General features: G+C 41.8%; 1 protein-coding gene across 1 annotated transcript; it reads right to left on the reverse strand.

The window, feature by feature from the left end:
- Positions 1 to 8,650: 8,650 nt before the first annotated feature.
- LOC129095163 (protein yippee-like 2) lies at positions 8,651 to 19,493 on the reverse strand. Its single transcript, XM_054603566.1, has 5 exons — positions 19,330 to 19,493; positions 12,806 to 13,037; positions 12,048 to 12,091; positions 11,518 to 11,626; positions 8,651 to 8,740 (listed from the first exon to the last, which is right to left on the reverse strand). Exons 2-5 carry the CDS (start codon positions 12,920 to 12,922, stop codon positions 8,651 to 8,653), a joined length of 360 nt encoding a protein of 119 aa, XP_054459541.1. The 5' UTR covers positions 12,923 to 13,037; positions 19,330 to 19,493.
- Positions 19,494 to 19,743: the final 250 nt, after the last annotated feature.

Here is a 19,743-nt window from a genome sequence, read left to right on the forward strand (position 1 = left end):
AAAATCTTGTATTCATATCTATCCATTTTTTTGTAATTTAAATAATTATAATTATAATAATTATCAGTGTATTCATATATATTATCACCTGATATAATATCTTCCCACATTTTATAAAAAACTAACTTCATGAGCAATTATTTTTGAAGTCAGAGTGACATTTTGCTGAGAAAAGTGGGCAATGACTAGTGAAGCACTGAAAAATATTTTTTTTCATTATAAGTCCCCCTTTATGTCCCCTTTTTAGTTTCTTAAAGATCTTAGTCTCTTTGGCGGCACCTACGGGGAGAAGCAGTGATTGCGATTTGTAATACTGCAAATGAGGGCCATAGGCTCAATCACCTTTTTTATGTTCCCTAATCTGTTGATAGATAGTGATTTACCAGACATGTAAATAACAATTAGTGAATGTTGTTGTTTTACTCAAATGACACCAGACTAAGAGTACAAATATTGTTCTTATTCTCCAGGCTGAAGGAATTCCCCTGATGTTCAGTCTCTTTATCACTTCATGTCCGCAGTGAGCAGTGAGCAGGCTGCCTCTGCTCTCATTTAGATGTAGTACAGTATGCAGTGGTGTTGTTTTGCTCTGTGCTGCTGTTTTGCCACATGGGTAATGTGGTGGGTGGTGCCTGTGAACGACTGAGCTGAGATATTTATAGTCTCTGCAGTCCTGAGCTAGGCTGCTTTACAGCAGGTCTCCTGGCAGCTGCAGCAGAGTCTGCGTCTGTCTCCCCTCTGCTCTCCAGCACAAGTCCAGCAGGGGTACATCCTTAGATAGATCTGCTTTAAATCAGCAGGTTCAGTTACAGGTACAGGCCGATTGCTCAGATCCACTCTTCTGGACAGAAATAGACCTAAAGTACAGTAGGCTGCACAGAAGGTTCATTTTGAACTTTTTGTCCTTTGCTGCTGAAAGAAAATATACATCATATCGAGGGCTGTTGTAAATTGTGAAACATTGTGTGATCAAAAACATTTTTATTTGTTGTTGAATCAATGTTTGACATGATATGACAATCTTAAATCAGGCTTACAGGAAACAACCTGCAAAATGTTTCCCAAAATTAGTTTTTACTCTACTTTTTTAATTTAATTTTTGTCTTTGAAGGTTCATATTTTTTTTAATAAAACACATTATAAAATAATTAGCTCTTCATTTGAAGGCCAACATGTACCCCCGATTTTATTTTATTGATCTCTGCAGACCAAAATATGATTAATAGCCAAATAAATCTCCATCCTATTAAGTCCTTTCTGTTCATGATCAGCTCCTATAAATCATATTCTGTCTAGTGAAAATGAAAGTGAAATCATATCGAATTGCATTCAGATGATTTAAATCTGTTTCCATTAAACATGTATGAAGACAAATTAAACTTTACTTTACAAATAACCTTAAACATGAAAAGATAAAGACTTTGAAAACTCAAATTGCAAACAGAAACGACTTTATAAGGAGATTGTTTTCAAAGTATAGTGAAAACATTAACGTCACTTGATCTCTATCACAACAGAATTACAGCAGAGTAGGCCTACATCATATGTTCAGTTCTCCAAGAAAATGTTTGGCTTCAACATGCAGAATCTCATTTCCAACAATTGTATTTCATTACAGTTTCATCAAACTAAGGTATGTTAAGGTATGAACCTCTTGTCTTTAAAACGTTATTAATACTTGGTAGAAGCTACACAATGTGGTTGGGTTACATTTACAGAGACACAATGTGATTACGTTTCTGAGCAGGATTCAGGCCCACATTGTTTCACTGTGCACTTTAGTTTTATTAATCTTCTTGATCGTTACTTCTAACAAGGTAGGACTTTGATCCCAAAGAAAACAGCTGATGTGTACACAGAAACATTTCACCAATGCAGAATTACTGCTGAATTAGACCGGATTGATGTGGGGACGTTTTGATTAGAATGATTGAAGCGTTTCCTAAGCATCTGTTTCCCGGGAAACATGTGATGATGTTGTCATGGAGATAAGGTAGATGTGCAGCCCCATGAGACTCAGGTGACTGATGTGTTTCTGAGAGAAAAGATAAACACTTTAATTGCCTCACTCTTCATGGGGGGCTAAGTTAGAGGACAGTTTGCTAGGGTAATTCCTACAGGAAAAAAAGAAGAGAAAATTAATTATTGTATAGTTAATTTGTTCCCCAGGTGTGCACAAGCTTTCTTTTCTACAGTTTACCATAGCTTGAAAAGCTCTGGGACTCACAATATCCTGCAGCTTCTGTCCTAAGAGGTCGTTGGGGAATCTCTTATTAGAGACTGCACTTGTTGAAAATAACACTTTTTAGATCATTTAGTGACCTCCCATAACTCACCTGGTGGATCATAGGCATGTAATGAGCCAAGCTGCAGAGGAATTCAACTGAAAAGAACAACCCTTGTATTGTGAAAGCCTCTGAATGCTCTTACTGTTTATGAGACGGTTTATCCGAACAGCAAAGTGTCATCACTCAGGCCGCCCTCACTGAGGGCTTTTTGAATGCATTGTTTTGTGCTGGTCTTGCACATTGCTCTCTAGCGAGGCCGGCCTCGGCCCGTTTTTTTTAAGTGCCTGATATAAATATGAGATCACGGGATGAGGAAAAAAGCCTTCTCCTGTCTGCCGAGGCCAGTGGGTACTTCTACCCGAGTCAACAAACAAACAGGCAGCACTTTGCTTCCCTCAGGGGCCAATGATTCCCCTCAAAAAGAAAAAAGAGACAAAAAGGCAGCTTTTAAATGCTGGTGCAGAATATCCCCGGGGGATGCTTCTTGGCTTCATAATGATCATCGATAACTGGTGCCACTTTGGGTAACCAACAACACAAGCTTTTAGAAGTGAGATAGCACTGTTTTATTTCATGAAAAAACACACAGAAAAGATACTCAGTGCTCTCATTAAGCAGCGGGATGTTGTTCTTTGTGCTACAAGTCAACAGACTTCAAGAGAATGATCATGCATTAGTGTTGTCTCAGTGTTGCAGCTTGAAAAGTAAATTAAAGCAATTAATCAGGGACAGCTGCATCATTACATGGCATGTGGCTGCCATTTGTATTGTGTTTTCTTCCCCTCAGCAATACTGTGTGTGTCTGTGTGACTCTGTGCTTGTTTGTCTGGGCATGATGGATGATCACTCTGTGAGCCATTAGACTTTGAAGAGACTTCTGTGTGAGTGTGCTCCTGAACTTCTGCATTAGTGAGGACCTTATGAAAATAGAAGCAGAGCCAGTTTATTATTTTTTCCATTTTCATGTCAAGAGTTAGGTGTTAGGAGTTACGCTTTTAAACCTGTGCAGTAAATATGACGCTGGAGCCAGCAGCCCTAAAGCTCACAAATAAACATGTTATATTTGAATTGATTTAATCTGCACAAAAAACAAAGTGTTCATTTGCCCGTTGTTAGGCAAACAGTGGAGATCCCAGGAAGTCATGGCCAAAAGAAGCTAAATTAAATATAATGTGTTTATTAGTGATTGATTTTAAAATTATGGTTTAAAAAAATGAAGGGGGTGGGTGGCAGGGTTAAAGATTAAAGACACTTGTCTTTTTGTAGTAAGTTAAAAGTTGATTTATTAAGTAGTGTTAGTACAAGTGCTATTGTAGTATAATATATTTGCTTAATTAATCTCACATTAAGATTGAGTTAACTTTTTCCACATATTATTTGCATCTGTCTTCTGTGGATCCTACTTCATCCCCTTAATTAAAAATAGATAAACCGATGAAGCAAAGTTTAGAGCTATATTTAGGGTCCTCCTATGAATGCTCTAAGAAGTGTGTGTGTGTGTGTGTGTGTGTGTGTGTGTGTGTGTGTGTGTGTGTGTGTGTGTGTGTGTGTGTGTGTGTGTGTGTGTGTGTGTGTGTGTGTGTGTGTGTGTGTGTGTGTGTGTGTGTGTGTGTGTGTGTGTGTGTGTGTGTGTGTGTGTGTGTGTGTGTGTGTGTGTCTCTCTCTCTCTCTCTCTCTCTCTCTCTGCAGGCCAGAGGTAGCATGAGAGCACAAGAACCAATGCCATGTAAGGATTCAAGTGTGTCCTTATTTGCCCTCGTGTGTGTGTGACTGTATGTTGTAGCCTGGCTGACTGAATCTACAGCGTCGCATGTATCTACATGCAGACATGATGGTGCGTTTTCATCAGCATGTCTACCAGGATTGTAATTATCACTTAAAGTGTCAGATCCTGGAAAGATAAAGTAAAAAACCTAAACCTACATTTAGCAGCTAAAAAATACCAAGAATGTGAGCTTTAAATCCCGGGTGGCCCAGATGTGATCTTTCCCTGCAACATATGTGAACATCTGTAAAAATCTAGGTCGCATCGGGGTACAAATCACGTTGGTTGTTGTGTGTCCTGCTTTGCCCGTTTTGCACATCAAATTTAATCATTATACATGTATAGTAATCCAGACAGCCAGCCCCTGCCCTACTTTATGCATCCGAGAGAGAGACAGACGTAAACATAGACATCACCACCGAGAGGCAGTCAGGTCAATCAAAGAGACAAAGGAGGGGGGTGGACATGGCAGACCCAGACAGTACATGAAACCAACTCCTCCACAACTCTGCTTTAGGAAAAAGAGAGAGAGTGACGTGGTTGCTAGGAGACCTCACCCAATGCAAACACAGCACCATCTGCTGCAGTGAGATTTGGAGTGGGTTAGCCAAGTCGGACAGAGAGAGGGAAATCAACCCAGGAGGGAGACGGGGGAGGACAGGGGGAGGAGGAGGGGAGGGGCTAAAGGATGATATTGGAAGATGAATGGAAAGTATGGTAGTAGAGTGGAGGTGAGGGGAAATTAGGTAAAGGGAGAACAGGGAGGGAGGGGGAAGAGGAGGAGGAGTAGGAGGAAAGTAAGCATGACGAGAAGCTTGATTAATGTATGACTAAAAAGTCTGACTCTTATACCCATAACCCTCCTCTGCACACACACACACACACACACACACACACACACACACACACACACACACACACAGCTTCAAATACACAGAAAACACCATGAGTATCATCCTTACGGAGGCGAAACAAAGCGGCTGCTGCTGATGTTGATTTTTTCCCCCTATTCATAACAGATGATGCACTTGTAACCATGGGGACAATAAAATGTCACATTCGGATATCACAGTTCAGTCGCAGCAGGCTTTGTGCCCACGCTATCTGGGGCTGCCTGGTCAATTCACACAAACATCCACCTCATAATGACTGTGAACGCCTCATTTTTCTCACTATCGCTGTTATTTATAGTGGCTTTTAGGAAGAATGCGATTAGTGTGCAGAAGCTGTACTGTCGTCAGCAAAAAGAAAGCATTAACCTTTTAAGGTTCTCCTTTGGGATCTCCAATCTTACACACGCTTCTAAATCAATATAACTGTTGAAACAAGAGAAAAACACATTGTTGCTCTAACAGATGAAAAGCTGAATTTATAAGCAACAAAACAAACTCTTTCTCAGTATAGTACACTGGGCTTTGATGCTGCAGCCTTACTTATGTTAGCTTATATAGCTTATGGTAGCTATTATTAGCTAACTTTAGATATCAGGCCACTGTCCCTCAAAAGCCAAAACACTGTTACTACAGTCTAGTGGGGGATAGCATGAAAAATTCACAAGAATTCGAAAATGGGTAAGAACATAACAGCAATGATTGTACTACTCTTGCTATTTAAGACTAGCTGGGGAAATATCCTTAGCAACAGCTAATTTATTTACTGTTTCTTAGAAACTTAATGTAGATGCTCTAACGCCCAAACAATCAAGTTTACCATGCCACTTAATCTTAAATTCTGCACATTTTCGCGAAGGGCCACTTATCATGAATTGCCAATTTAATTAAGGTGCATAATTAAAGTTCCCCTTTGAAATGTGTGACACTTAGAGATTAAAGGTTGCATGAGGACAAACACACTGTATTCCATACAGATATCAAGGTGCATTTTATTAGATGAAGATCCAATGATATATAGTCAACATCAGCATCCTCCTTTACAAAAGACATTAAAATTGCAACATTTTCGGTAAAAAAGTAGTATCGTACAGCCAATGTGGGGTACCAGAAAGAAAGCATGACATGACCTAAATCATATTCATTCGTTCATCGTATGGATCATAGATAAAACACAATACATTAACACTATTTACAGTCTGTAGCACAGAGGTTGACAAGAATGGTAATCCTCATGGTGAATACAGTAAATAGAATATATTCATATATTAAGATCTTTTGTTTTACAAAATCATAATACATTATATATATCACAGAGAAAGGCTACCCACAACCTTGGCTTTCAGCTATACACACCCTCTTATTTTTGCAACACTTTGCCCAAGCAAAATTAGATAATTTTTTTTCGTTTGGTCATTTTATTGTTGATGGGTGGGTTCTTTGGTTGTGCTGGGTTTAATGTCGCAGCCTCCGACTGAGCAATCAGCTGCTGAGTGTAACTGAAGAGAGTCATCTGTTTAGGTTTGGTTGTAACTGGAGAGTCTTGCACAGCACTCAACATATACAGGGCAACTTTTAGAGCAGTGTTCGCAACTACGGGGCAACTATGGGTGACAAACGGGGCAACTAGATGTACTTAACTCTAAACCAGAATCACGGTTAATCCGAAAGTAGAAAGATCTCACAGCTCAAATGGACTGAGGCAAATCTGATTATTTGTTGTATTACAGCACAAGGTTTCATTGCAACTCTGGTACACACAAAATGTTCTTTTCACAAAAATGTGACGAGGACCGAGCACAAAACTGGTCCGAACACTTGTTTTACTTCATGCATGCATTAACGTTGCATTTCCACGGGATGGATTCTCTCATATGAAAATAGCACATTTCCATCAGAGAATAAAAACACATCCAGCACATTAAGAAGGAAAGGTAGCATAAACGTACCTGAGCAATGCTTCCAGTTAATGTTACCTAAAATGTTTCCCAGGTGTCATACCTCAAAGGATGAATGAGGAACATTTAGGATAACTGAGGTGGAAGAAAAATGATCCAAAACTGGGACAAAAACCTAAGAAGATAATGTGTTGATGCATTAAGGAACAAAATAATAAGCGGGTGGGTCTATATAGTGCATTGCTTCATAATGTTGCCCGGTAGGTTTGTGATGTTTTGTGAGGGCCAGTTAGTGAAGATCAGTGTAACAGCAGTTAAACAACAGCCATCCCAGACTGAAAGAGAGCCCAAGAGTGAAACCTTTTATATATATATATATATGCATCTACAGTACAAACCTCTCTGGTTATGTATATACCTCGTAACTTCAGTAAAGGTATAAATAACTTTTTAGTATATATTTCTTTACCATTTGCAATTTTCTCTTGGCCCATCAGACCAGTCATACGTAGACCATATGTTTGTCAGTTTCTTCAAATCACACTGTTATTTGCACGACAGCGGGACTTGTGTTTGTATTTGACTGATCACTAGCTGTCCCCCGCCTCCCCCAAGCCTGCACAACCTCGTCCAATTAACTCATCAACCTCCGACAGCAGAAAAATGCTCACAGTGCTCGCAAAACCTTTGGGAATCCCAGCCAAAAGTTGTTCACCTGAGACACGCTTATGTTGTGTAATTCTATCCGGCCAAGTAACAAGGTGGACCCAGCGACATACACGGGGACGATCAGATCATTTTACATCACTTGTTGTATAATAGGATAAATAAAACCCAGGGCTGCTTTGCTGACGCGGGGGCACATTCCTGTAAGGTTTTAGGACAAGCTGGTGTCTGTCTGTCTGTATCTCTTTCACTCTCTGCCCCGTTCCTGAGCTGCATCACTGGCAAGGCGTGGAGTGAATCCAAGCCAGAGGGCATCGAAATTCCTCTGCATAACTGGATCGGGATCCTCCCCTCCCCACCATGTTGACAGAACGGTCTGGTGGGCGGCAATCCCTTCACCCCCCACCCTCCCAACCCCACATCCCGACACCCATGTGCTCGGGCCTCCGTACCAAGCCTCAGTGCCAGGCTTCATCACCGGCCCAGCTGGCATGGCGGCGATCAGCTGGATTTGCTATAATCATCTTAGGTCATCTGATTCAAGCTGAGGACGGAGTGAATGCCCGTCAGCTCTTCAACCATGGCCAATGAACACCGACGGGGGCAGCCTAACCGCCCTCCTCCTGGCTAAATTTCCACAGAATGACAGGTTTGAACATTTTTGTTAGGCAAGGTGGAAATATTTCACACAATGAAGACTTCTCCTAGCAGGTAAAGAGGAGTGTTGCAACCTTTTTTTAAAGAGCTACTGAATATGTTTCAGTAAATAAAAAAACAAAGTGAACATGAGACATCCTGCTGGCCAGTCACCTAGTCCTGCTAGCTGCGCACAAGCCCGCCTGTCTGCCTCTCTGTCAAGCTGGGATGTCTGGGACCTTGACGTGTGTGTGTGTGTGTGTGTGTGTTTGTTTTTGTCTGTGTGCATACATCAAGAGTCGTGGTAGGGAGGGATGGGTCAGAGAGTTACAGAGGTTAATGGTAAATCAGCCAAACCAAAGTCACACACTCACCCAACACACACGACCTCCACCCCCACCCCCACCCCTGTCTATCCGTCCGTCCATTTGTCCATCCATCGAGTCATCCAGCCCCCTCCCCCTTCCCCCTCTCCTCTGCTGCAGTCGTGTCTCTGTGGCTCGTGCCTCAGTCCCAGCCGTTGTCCTTGATCATGTGGGCCAGCTCGATGATGAACTTGCCCTCTTTATACTTCTGACTGCTTTCAAAGGCATGTTCCTGGAGGGTGTGGCAGAGGACAGAAGAGATTTAATTAAAAAAGACAGACGGACAGAGAATAATAACATGTTCATGTATTTGACAGAGAGAAGGATAGCTAGAAACAAACACAAGGTGCATTAAAAAAAAACCTGCTCATGACAGCCCCTTTCAGCTGTGTAAGGAAATCCTTGACTCAGTCCTGGCCTGTCTCTGCTGCTGGCTCTCTGGGAGCTGGTTATATAACTGACAGTCACTAAGCACTGCAGAGGAGCCTGCAGAACCAAATCTCTGACCGGGCTGGATGGTCATACCTTAAGCTGGCGGGAATGCGTCTCACACCGATAAGTAACAGTGAAACCAAAAGGCCACAGGTTTGAGCCTCGCAGAAGCCAACATAGATGTAGAGTCTGCTCTACTTCTGCAGGCTGTAACATGCATTTCTACTGTTAGGTGTGTAATCCAGAAATTCCTCCAACTACACAGAAGCCTATCAGCTCCACTTAGTGATGTTTAATTAACTGAAAACCATAACACCATAATCCATATTTTTCACATTTGAAAAGAATGATTGCAACAGTCATTAGCCAGGCTTTTTGAGATACTTTAAACCCGGTCAAAATAATGGAATTGTGCTGGGAGTTTTGTTTTTGTTGATATTTGAGCTCCAAGGTGTCAGAATTTTGTGCATACAATTGACAAAAACTGAAATACAGCAGGGTTTTTATAGGGAAGTCACCGTAGACACCCAGTTTCGGCAATTGTGTCTTAACAGACATTTGTATTAATTAAAAGGTTGAAGATTCATGAGGCCAGTTGGCATCCACCCAGGCTTCATCCAGGTTTACGGCTAAATACCTGCAAAACTAATAACATTCTCATCAGCCTCAGCTGTGAGAACTTGTGTTGTGTTTGGTGCTAATTAGCAAATACTAGCATGCTAACAAGCTAAACTAAGATAGAAAACATTGCAAACATTCTGACTGCTTAACATGAGTATGTTAGCATTGTCATGTGAGCCATTTTAGCCTGGTGTTATTAGCATTTAGCATAAAACAAGGCTGTGCCTCAGTACAGCAGCCTTACAGAGCTGTTAACATTGCTGTAGACTGTCACAATAGCTGATGTTCCTTCTTTTAATACATGTCTTTATGGTGATTTGTACTAGTACTGTTCTTGCTGTTCTTCTTCTGACTTTTACAGGAAAGTGTTGGAGTGTTTTTGAATAACAGATGTCTCTCATGGCGGTCACTTGATCACGTTCAGCTGCGGTGGCTGCTGCTTGCTAATCTTACCTCAGCTTGTTCCAGTTCCACCTCACATATTCCCAAATTTGGATATTTCTGGCCCCAGTAACTGAAAATAATAGCAGCAAGCACTAAACCCAAGCTTCAAGCTTGAAAAGACCTCTTTGGAACCATTGAGGTTGAGACTAGAGGTTAAGATATGCTTTTGGATATTATTAACCCATCCTTTTATAAACACTGTATTATGGGGATCATTTTGACACAGTTGGTGCTTTGAAAACTGTTTAAAACTAGTTGCTAAACAATGCCATAAACATGGCCACAACAACACTGTGTTCTTGTTCAAAAGCCACCCACTCATTTTAGCTCTTTTCAAAGCTGGGTCACAGAGTCGACTGACACCAATGTTCCTTCACTGTGGAGCGTCGGTGCCTTGCTTTGTCTTTGGCTATTTTAGCTTAGAGCTGCAGAGGCAAGTTATCAGATTTCTTCATTTAGGAGTGCAGTAGGTCAACCCTCTCAATAGAACTTTGACGACTGTGGAAAATCAATACAGCTGCAACTGATATTAATGGAAACCCGCCATTAAGTCGTATCTAGTGTCTGTGTGCTTGTGACCTCTGTTTTTTCTGCCTTGTTGGGTCCTGACAGGAATAGCAACTACCCAGAAAAGTTTCTACTTTTAAAACTGGTTCGCCAGGTGTTTATACCAGGCGTCGGAAGGAAAACAGTTATTTTTAGGCTGGAAGGTTATAGAATGAGGTTTAAGGTTAGACACGTAGCGGTGAATGTGAGAGGTTAGGCTAAGAGCGCTGGTCAGTGGAGGCATCTGAGAAGTCAAACAACAAGGACACTGTTTGAGTGTGTGCTAACTCTCTAAGGATACAGTCACGTGCCCTATAGTGTACACTCTCACCTCCACGTGGACAGGGTTCACCAGTGGCAGCTGCAGATGCATAGCTCCGTTGATATATGAAGACAGCTAACATTAGCTATTAAATTCACCCTGACATGAGATATGAAATACAACCTGTACTAAATACACCCTGCACGTGTATTTTGACATGCTGTATCACAGCTTTACCAAGACTCTGACTGTATATATATGGCTCAGATATAAGCCGAGCTACATAGTGATCAGCAATGTTAGCTTAAGTGTGAAACAGTTCAAATTAACTACACTGTCGGTTTCTAAATGTTCAATCAAGATTATTAACACCTAGAAAAGTTCTACTGTCAAAACCTAAAGAATAAAAAGCATATATTTTGATCTTCATGTCAGAGTCCTGAAGATCAAATCAATGAAGTCATAAGATAAATGAAGACTTCTCCTTCATGTCTCCATCTGTTCTGAGAAATCTATCTCATAATTAATTCAGCCCACACAGCCGTAACACTGAGTTGACCCTGACAGAAGAGTTGGTCCAAATATATAATTAGGGTGCAAATAAAATGAGGGTGTGCTATAATAACAACCTCCCAGCTGATCGTCCTCTAACCTTGGATGCAATTTGTGGTGCTTGTGCATCAAAATCAGCCGAGGGCACTTACGTATTTCCAGCCCAGGGTGGTCTTGCAGTTCTCGCAGTAGATATCTGCTACAGCGTGCAGGCCTGTGAGCAGAACCCTCTCTTCTGCAGGGCCACACCCGACGTTCACCCTGAAAGAAAAGGAGAAAGAGAGGGAGGAGACACATTAAGAGACAATCAAAAGTTACAAATTAGTAATGTGCAAGTAGCTCAAGTTGCTCAGATGCATGTACTGTATGATTTGCTCAGAGTGAGTCACTGCCTCACACCCACTCACACAGAGCATACTGATAGGGCGAGCATAGATTCAAACAGCCTAATTTTCACACTCAATTCGGCCGATAATGACTCCGAGGCGCAGGCTGGCTCCTTCTACACCGAGGCTTCAAATACAACAAAACTACTGTGTGAAAAACAATGGGTATTTTTAACTTGTGTTTAAAGCACGTTAGAACACTGGTCTCCTGTCTAAGTCCAGCCTGCAGGAGAGTATTTTCGAAACGCATAATGTGAACCAGGTGGGTTGAAATGCAACACGAGAGGGATACTCACACTGAGTTGAACAGGTAGGCTCTGCCCTGGCTGCCCTGGAACGACTGCAGAGACAAGATGAGACGGAGATGAAAAGGCTGAAACAAGAATGAGCCCGTTCATACAGTGTAGTAATGATACAAGCATGCTGTCATATTGCCATAATGCTTGAGTCAAATAAGATATAAAATACCCACATATTGATTTGAGACCAGCCTTTACTTTAATAGAAGGTCTCATATATTAAGATAATGCTTATTTTCTTGCAGGCAAAAGAAAGCTACTATTGAAGGGACATGTTAATCGGGTTTATATCGTGCGGCTGTGTTACGACCGGCAGAAGGCCTTTCTGCACAGGTGAGCGTTGTTTTCATAATCACGTGGAGAAAGTGATAGTGCATTCATAATCCTCTTCACTAACCAGTTTATAACATAATCCATCTACAAGCAATAGCGCGGCGGCGGCTGACACAAACATACAGGTGTTCAGCCTGTTTGTTTCTGTAATTCCTCATCCGCTCTTCCTCTTTTTTTAATCTTCAACGCTTGTCGTTTAATGGCTGTTAATCCTTGTCAATTTCGCTCTGTATTATTGACTGTGCTATGAAATTGAACAGGCAAAAACTATACGATAAATATTCTTGTTCTGTCTTTTAAAAAAAAATACTTTTTCGGTCTGTAATAATTAGCTGCCTGAATGTAAGTTCTTTCCTTATGGTTTCCAGGGACAACCACTGTTGGTAAGACGAGTCAAGTCGCTGGAGCAGCTTGCCGGTTACCTTGGAGATGAGCTCGTCGTGGTTGGCCAGGTGAGCTCGGCAGTGGATGCAGCTGTACGTCCGGTGGCAGCTCGGCAGGTATGCCTGGAAGGTCTTGGAGCGCGTCATTCTGACCATGGGCGGAGTTGGCGGGCGGTGCAAGAAGGGACTGCCAGCCCAGGTCGGCTCACAAGGGAAGCACCGCAACACACAGGTGAGGGCCGTGGTGGGCGGTGGGTTGGGAGGCGAACACCTGCGCACAAGGATGATAAAGGAGCAGCTAATGGTTACACGGTTGTGTAACAGCTGCTTCCTTAAAGTGATGTTGTAAACTGAGCCACAGGTGCTGTGCTGCTGATGGGATTACAGTTCTGCAGAATTCTCCAACCTGCTCGCATCTTTGAAACCGTTAAACCTCAAAGAGCTATGATGCGAAGTGATGCACAATTAATGAGCCTGTATTCCAGGCTGAGTCACTACATTACACATTTCAGTTGGAAGCTTAAAAACACTGAAGAAATTCTACTTTATGAGATGAGATACAAACATGGTACAGGTACAGGCATCCGCCACACAGGACACCGCTTCTTCTAGAGGCCAAAAATGAGTCCTAGTTGGTCGAGAGGACTGTTTGGGCTATCGAAGCAGGGACAGACAAAAAATCAGGTAATTGTTATGGTAATTGCTTAGTTAAAGTCATTTTTAGGGGATCAGGGATGACAATGTCAGTCTGTCCTCCATCGAAATATCTCAAAAACTACTGGATGAATTGCCATAAAGCTTTGTACAGACATTCATGGTGCCCAGAGGATGAATACTGAATTGGCCATCCACTAACCTTTCCTCTAGTGCCACCATTAAGATAAAAGTAACATTTTCCAAGGCAGGTATTTGGTTTCAAATCCAATACCCGCAAAACAAATGACATTCCCATCCTCAGCATCACTTTGTGTTTAGTACAAATAAGCAAATGTTAGCATCACACGCTAACTAAGATATTGAACATGGCAAACATTATACCTGCATTATACACATTAGCATGTTGGTTGTGTGCATGTAAGCATGCTGATCTTTTAGCATTTAGCTCAATGCATCACTGTAAGTGCAGCTTCAAAGAGGTGCTAGTGTGGCTGGATGTTAGTGTCAGTCATCAAAGTTCAAGCTTCTCAAAGCTGAGGATTTGCTGATTTCGTGTATCATAACATTGTTGGTTGAACACCTTTTAGGTTTTGGACTGAATTAATTGATGTGGCAAAACATCGATAATGAAAGCAGTCTTTAGTCGCCGCTGTAACACGTTGTCAAAACTATTCTGCACTCACTCAGGTCTCTGCAGTACAAACAGGCAGCAACACTAGCCCACACTCTGTGTTTGAGTCTATGAGGCTTCAGAGATAATCTGCTTAGCGTAGCACAACGGAGAGGATCGTGCTCTGCTCACTCCATGATATCCAAATAGACCGAGGCCCTTAAAATACTTCTGCTGCTGTGCCCTGGTGACTGAGAAGATTAGTGAGCCGGTCTGGGAACCCATCCCGGAGGCTCGGGGCCAGGAGGACAGGAGTATGTTTTGACTAACTGTAGAGAAGACTGTGAGGGGGATGTGCTCTTCACCTTGTGCTGCAGATTTAATCTTGGTTTTTATTGCTTAATGCAACTTTGTTTTGATTTCAGCCCTGTAGCTATGGTGCTAAACACAACCTTTCAACCACAAAATGTTATCTAGTTTTACTACCCAGTGTTATTTTTCATAAAGCTGCGATTAGCCTCACTCAAACAGTATATGCACCTTTTACTGCCTATTTCAACTACTATTATTTCTAATTAAAATATGTGTAACACTGTAAAAAACAAGACATGACCTTTCTAAACAAATAAACCAATACATTCTACAGTTGCGAAGACTATGCCTCTATAAGATTCTGTAATACCTTGAGTTGTTTCTTCACCTTCACAATATGCCGTTCCATTCTGTCTCCTTTCCTTCCTGTCTGTCTTTACTGAACCATCTGGAAAAACTAATAAAATACTGAATGGGAGCAGGAGGCCTCTGTGAGTTCAGAACAAACGAGAGGAGAAAGACAGCCTCTTACTTTACTGCCCTGCAATATGATTGTTTTTAGCGTCGGAGGCTGATGAAGGCTCCGGTGCTGATGGGATGGACCGGGGGATATACATAAATAAATGAGGCAGTGAGATGTGCCCTTGTTTTGTTCTCCTCTGACACGGTGCCAGCGGCGTGGGATCGGGGCACAAAGACACGCTCAGTACAGTTGTCGGAGTGACCCCTGACACACACACACACACACACACACACACACACACACACACACACACACACACACACACACACACACACCACACACACACACAAAGACTGGTGTTTAACCCAAAGCGTGTGTTATTCTCTTGGTCATTTCAGGACTCAGGGCAAGGAAGAAGTTTATGTAGGGTCCAGTCCTCTGAGTGTAGTTTAAAATATTGATTGATATTGATGAATATTACATATTTTGAGACTTTTGACACTTATAATTGGCTGCGGTGGAAATCACAGCAGATTTGATTAGTGGATTTATTGATTAGTAAGATGACAACATATTACAAGGCCAAGCTTTTTAAATGTGAATAATAAGTCTTTTATGAAAGTAAACTGAATATATTTGAGTTTTAGACAGCTGGTCAGACAAAACAAGCAATTTGAAATTCAATGAATCAAGACAATCTCTCACATTTGCACAAAGCTGCCTTATTATAGCTCAGTAATTAGTCTTAAGTATAGTAGGTAATCAAGGAATGTAAGCTTCTAACTTAGGCTTCACATTTAATCACATTAAATGCAAGCTTCTTTTTTTAAGCCTCTACTGCTGCATTTACAACAAGTCACACAGGTTAAATGTACTGGCTAAATTTCTAAAATGTAAATGTGATGTATAAACAAGAACCTGGCCGTCATAGACTAGAGATGAGATGTTTACTCAAACCTCTGGAGAAAGCTCTGTTAACTGTCAGCATGTTGATAATGCATCATAATGTAACAGAGCTGGATTATAGTAGTGCCCGTGTTACACATCATCTTGTAGGTCATACATAATCCATGTGGAGTTCTGCCTGTGTATTATCTGCGGTCGGTCTCTGAAGAATCACTTCATTGCCAGCCATAACAGCAGAGGGCCAGTGCATGTCAGTGGTTTTAGATGAACAGCTGATCCGTCTTACACACTTAATTAAAAAATGCATTGTCATACAGTCGCTTTGATAATCCATTATTTGTTACTTTTTCAAGCAAAAATTTTCAACCATTAGTTCCTCTGTCTCAGTTATGAAGAATTGCTGGGGTTTTAAATCATTGTAAACTGAATATCATTTGGGTTTTTGTCTGTTGGTCAGCCAAAACACAAACAAAACTCTTGAACACATGACTCAATTAGGGCTCTGGAAACTTGTGACAAGCATTTATTCACTATTTTCTGTGTTCTACAGAGCAAACAATTGAGCGATTAACCGTGAGAATAATCACCAGATTAACTGATCGGTAGTTGCAACCCCAGGAATTGTGATGCATCGATCTGACGTCTTCAGTCCCGGTACCTGGGCCTTAGGTATTGGCTGATACCAAGTACCAATCCAATACCAGTGTTTAGTTAATAAGCTGTACAACTCACCGTGTGGAAGTGACTGGGATCATTGTTTTATGTGTAAGGCAACAGCAGGCTTGACTTAAACATTGCTTAATGAATAAACTTTATGAAACAACATATAACACATTCATAGATATAAATGTACTGTATTATTATCATTATTATTATTATTAAAAACAAGCATGAATTACCTCCAAACAGCTCACATTCTTGTTGTTAGCTACTCAGCTAAGCAGTCTAAAGCATGATGTAGTATATGCAAGTGTAATCAGATGCAAACATAGAGTTGGATTGAATAGATTGGCCCCATTGTCACCGATACAAAGTCCAGCTATTTCAGTCAGTATTGGCCCGATATCTGACGTCAGTATTGGATCGGTGGCTCCCTACCTAGACATGTTATGGCTTTAAATAACAGTATAACATTAAGGCCTACATGTAACCATAATGAAACGCTTATTTTGGATATTACATATACATTTTCAAGTGAATGACCTGCAACGTTGAATATACTTGATACGGTTATAAGTAATTGTAAGAACAAGATTGCCAACTACCATGAAGTACAGGAGAAAGCAAGTAAACACTTTAACCACATTAAACAGATGAAAATATCCTGGACCTGAACAAAGCAGCACTATGACGCTGTTTGACATTTCAAAACATTTAGTTTCCAAGAAGAGGAGACAACACTCATGTTGGTGGGTGGACATGCTCGAAGCTCATTTTGCAATACAACATTGTTTGTGGGAACAAGGATGCTGACGCACTGTAATACGCTGACGCAAACAGTCGATGAGTGCTGCTCTGCACTAAAAAAAAAACCCTCATTGACAGAATAACAAATTTCATAAATGATCAGATGACTGGAGTAGGTGGGCACAGCGATTCAGACGGGCATCAACAGCAGGAAAGTTTAACAAAGGTTTCGTGTTTGTCCATCTTTTATCAGTTTATTTTTCTGTCTCTTCTCTCCGTCTGTCGCTACGCCTCTTAGCCTGCTTGTATATTTATTTTTCCTGCCACCACTCTGTCCATTCATCAGTTCTGCCGCGGGTCGTTTGAGGTCGCCGAGCTGTCCATTCTGGTCATTTCTGGGTGTCATCACAAAAGGCTACGTGCCACGAGTCTCAACAGCAAAAAAAAAGGGCCCTTGTATCCCGACAAAAAAACCTTTGTTATGTAACGCACTGATGCTGCCGCTGCTGATGCTGGTCCTGACAATGATCGTGAGCAGGAGAGAGACAGAGAGGGGAGAGAGGGGGTGAAAGTCAGACGGGGACAAGGAAGGAATTAAACGAAACGGTGAGCGAAAGAGGGAAGAAGCGGTGTGTGTCCCTTCAGCAGTGGATGAGCTGTGTGGACTACGAAGCCCACAAGATGCACCGACACGATTTTTGTACTTCATGTACTTTCTTCCTGCTCTCCATTCAGTCTTACACCAAGGCCAACAGCCTACAGCAGCATGACATCACTGACTAGAGGAGGAAAAAACTCCTCTCTGCCCCCCACACCCACCCCCAACCATATCAAATATCACTGAGGAAGCGATGCTCCTGCATCCCAGGTGTATGTGTCTGGTTACTGTTGCTATGGCTGCTCTTTACTCACATCGAATTTTCTTCTGTCTGTCTCTATTTTGTCCTCCAGAAGAAGGTTGTTCTCAGGTACTTTAGACACTTATACTTATACTCGTACAGATAATTCCTGTTGAATATCTGTGTGTAGCTATCAGATAACAAACTGTGAAAGTGTGATTTAAAGGGGACAAAAAAAGTGACTTAAACCTGTCGAACTGTTGTCACAAAACATTGTACAGAACTTATGTTTATGTGTACGAGTCCAATATTTGAAGGATCACCTTTCAAGGCCTGCAACACTCCGATCCCCATCTTCGATCTGTGTATCGACTCCTCACGCGATCAATAACTATCTGAGTGCAGGCTTTGCAGTATAAATAGATCAGGGCAAAGGTTGCAACTTGATAAAAGTGTCTCTTCTTAAACTGTCTCACATGGACTTTATTTAGCACATGTTTTTTTAAGGGGTGGGATGCAGCATTTCCACGTGCTGGCCAAACTCTCATTGACTTGTATGGGATGGTTGATGTCACGTGGGGATACCACGTCAATAAAAACACAAAACCTGAAGGCTTAAGGTTTACAGTACGCGTGTGTGATTATTGAATCAGGTCAAAGGCAGTGGCGCACTTCATCTGGGAAGAACTTCAACCCACCACACGCAGCACAGATGGCGGGGATGCCTCAGCTCAGCAATGCTGAAAACACACACACACACACACACACACACACACACACACACACACACACACACACACACACACACACACACACACACAGCACCCACTCCGAAAAGCTTTAACATCTGCAATGACTTTTGCAGATCGATGAGAACCAGGTGATTGTCGTCAGAGCTCGTGATCACAATGTGCGTATTACATGATAACCCGCATTGATCACTGCTGACGTGCACCATCAAGGCCAAGCGCGCGCACGCGGATGATGGCGCATACGTGCAGCACCGCCACCACAAACAGCATGTGAGCCTAATAATAATAATAATAATAACCACTAGACACTGTAGCTCCACTGCAGAGAGGACTTCAGCATCCAATTCAAAAGGAAAAACATCAGTCCAAGGCCACACACTGTGTATCAACACACACATGGTCATTAAATACATGTTGTTGTCAGAATACAAGCAACAAAAACAATAAACTTGTGTTTTTATTGTGATATTCCTGCACATGTTAAAAAGTTGCCTCGGTTAAAAAGTCCTCTGTTGGCTGGGTTGAAGCGTACTGTAGCTCACTGTTATGAGAACAGTGCGTAACAACAAATGCACCACACTGGAGAAATAAGGCAGAGGATATTATGTTTTTATTACCTTTGATAGGGAAGAAAAACGTTTCTCCACGTAGCTTCAAAAAATGTCGCACCCTCCTCGTTTTTCCTCGTGGCAGTGCCAATCCTAAACCCCCTTTCGCATTCCTTCCAAGGAAAAATTTCCTCCTCTCTCTCTATGGCCCTGGCAAGTCCTGCAGAGACGCAATGTTTTGACGCGCAATGATGCCCAGCGGAGTTTAGAAGAAGCAGCGAGAGAGGGGGAAGAGTGCTGAAGCAGCCAGCCGGAGCGAGAGGGTTCACTGCAACCGACTTCCTGGTTCGTAGGACAGCCGTTTTCAGGGAGGATGGCTTATTTTCATCGGTTTCTGTCCAGTGTCTGATTATTGTATGTTTAAGTGAGATGTTTAGCAGCTCGATGTGGAAAGTCTGTTACTTATACTGATACGTAAATAGT

Source organism: Anoplopoma fimbria, chromosome 1 (assembly GCF_027596085.1).
Source record: "Anoplopoma fimbria isolate UVic2021 breed Golden Eagle Sablefish chromosome 1, Afim_UVic_2022, whole genome shotgun sequence".
Lineage (NCBI taxonomy): Eukaryota > Metazoa > Chordata > Actinopteri > Perciformes > Anoplopomatidae > Anoplopoma > Anoplopoma fimbria.

Bases quoted from the DNA above. Each gene is read 5' to 3' on its own strand.
- LOC129095163 (XM_054603566.1), bottom strand. From the start codon at position 12,922: ATGGTCAGAATGACGCGCTCCAAGACCTTCCAGGCATACCTGCCGAGC. The intron at 11,627-12,047 runs GTGAGTATCCCT...CTTTTCTTTCAG, and splicing joins GCCTACCTGTTCAACTCAGT to GGTGAACGTCGGGTGTGGCC. The intron at 8,741-11,517 runs GTAAGTGCCCTC...CACACCCTCCAG, and splicing joins CCACCCTGGGCTGGAAATAC to GAACATGCCTTTGAAAGCAG.